Source organism: Calidris pugnax, unplaced genomic scaffold (assembly GCF_001431845.1).
Source record: "Calidris pugnax isolate Ruff unplaced genomic scaffold, ASM143184v1 scaffold24, whole genome shotgun sequence".
NCBI classification, from domain to species: Eukaryota; Metazoa; Chordata; class Aves; order Charadriiformes; family Scolopacidae; genus Calidris; species Calidris pugnax.
The window spans coordinates 25,556,311-25,556,891 of record NW_015090922.1 but is presented as its reverse complement, the minus strand read 5'-3'; the positions used below and the strand labels follow the sequence as shown (position 1 = coordinate 25,556,891).

Sequence of the window (581 nt, the reverse complement as noted above, 5' to 3'; positions counted from 1 at the left end):
AGCGGCAGGCCGCCCCTCCGCCGCGGTACCTGCGCCGCCCGCCCACGTGAGCGCCACATCACCGCCGCTCCGCGCCTTCAAAGTCAACGGCCTCAGGGAGAGGGAGAGAGAAAGAGAGAGAGGAGACAGAGGGCAGCCGGCGGCCGCACCGGCCCCGCTGCCCCACGCTCGTCCCCCCCACCTTCCTTAACCCACCCCTCTCGGCGGCCCGGCCCGGGGCGCAGCCGCCCGGCGTGTCGGGGAAAGATGCTGCAGTCGCTGGCGGGCAGCTCCTGCGTGCGGCTGGTGGAGCAGCACCGCTCGGCTTGGTGCTTCGCCCTGCTGGTGCTGGGTTACCTGCTCTACCTGGTGTTCGGCGCCGTGGTCTTCTCCTCGGTGGAGCTGCCTTACGAGGACCTGCTGCGCCAGGAGCTGGGCAAGCTGAAGCAGCGCTTCCTGGAGGAGCACGCCTGCCTCTCGGAGCAGCAGCTGGAGCAGTTCCTCATGCGGGTGCTGGAGGCCAGCAACTACGGCGTCTCGGTGCTCAGCAACGCCTCGGGCAACTGGAACTGGGACTTCACCTCCTCCCTCTTCTTCGCCAG

At 69.5% G+C, this 581-nt stretch overlaps 1 protein-coding gene across 1 annotated transcript in view; it reads left to right on the top strand.

The window, feature by feature from the left end:
* Positions 1–39: 39 nt before the first annotated feature.
* The window catches only part of KCNK1 (potassium channel, two pore domain subfamily K, member 1), a 33,708-nt gene continuing 33,166 nt past the window's right edge, over positions 40–581 (top strand). The window contains exon 1 of the mRNA XM_014950490.1: positions 40–576. Within this exon, the coding sequence (XP_014805976.1) occupies positions 247–576 (330 nt within the window). The 5' untranslated portion in view covers positions 40–246. The remainder of the gene's footprint in view (positions 577–581) is intronic.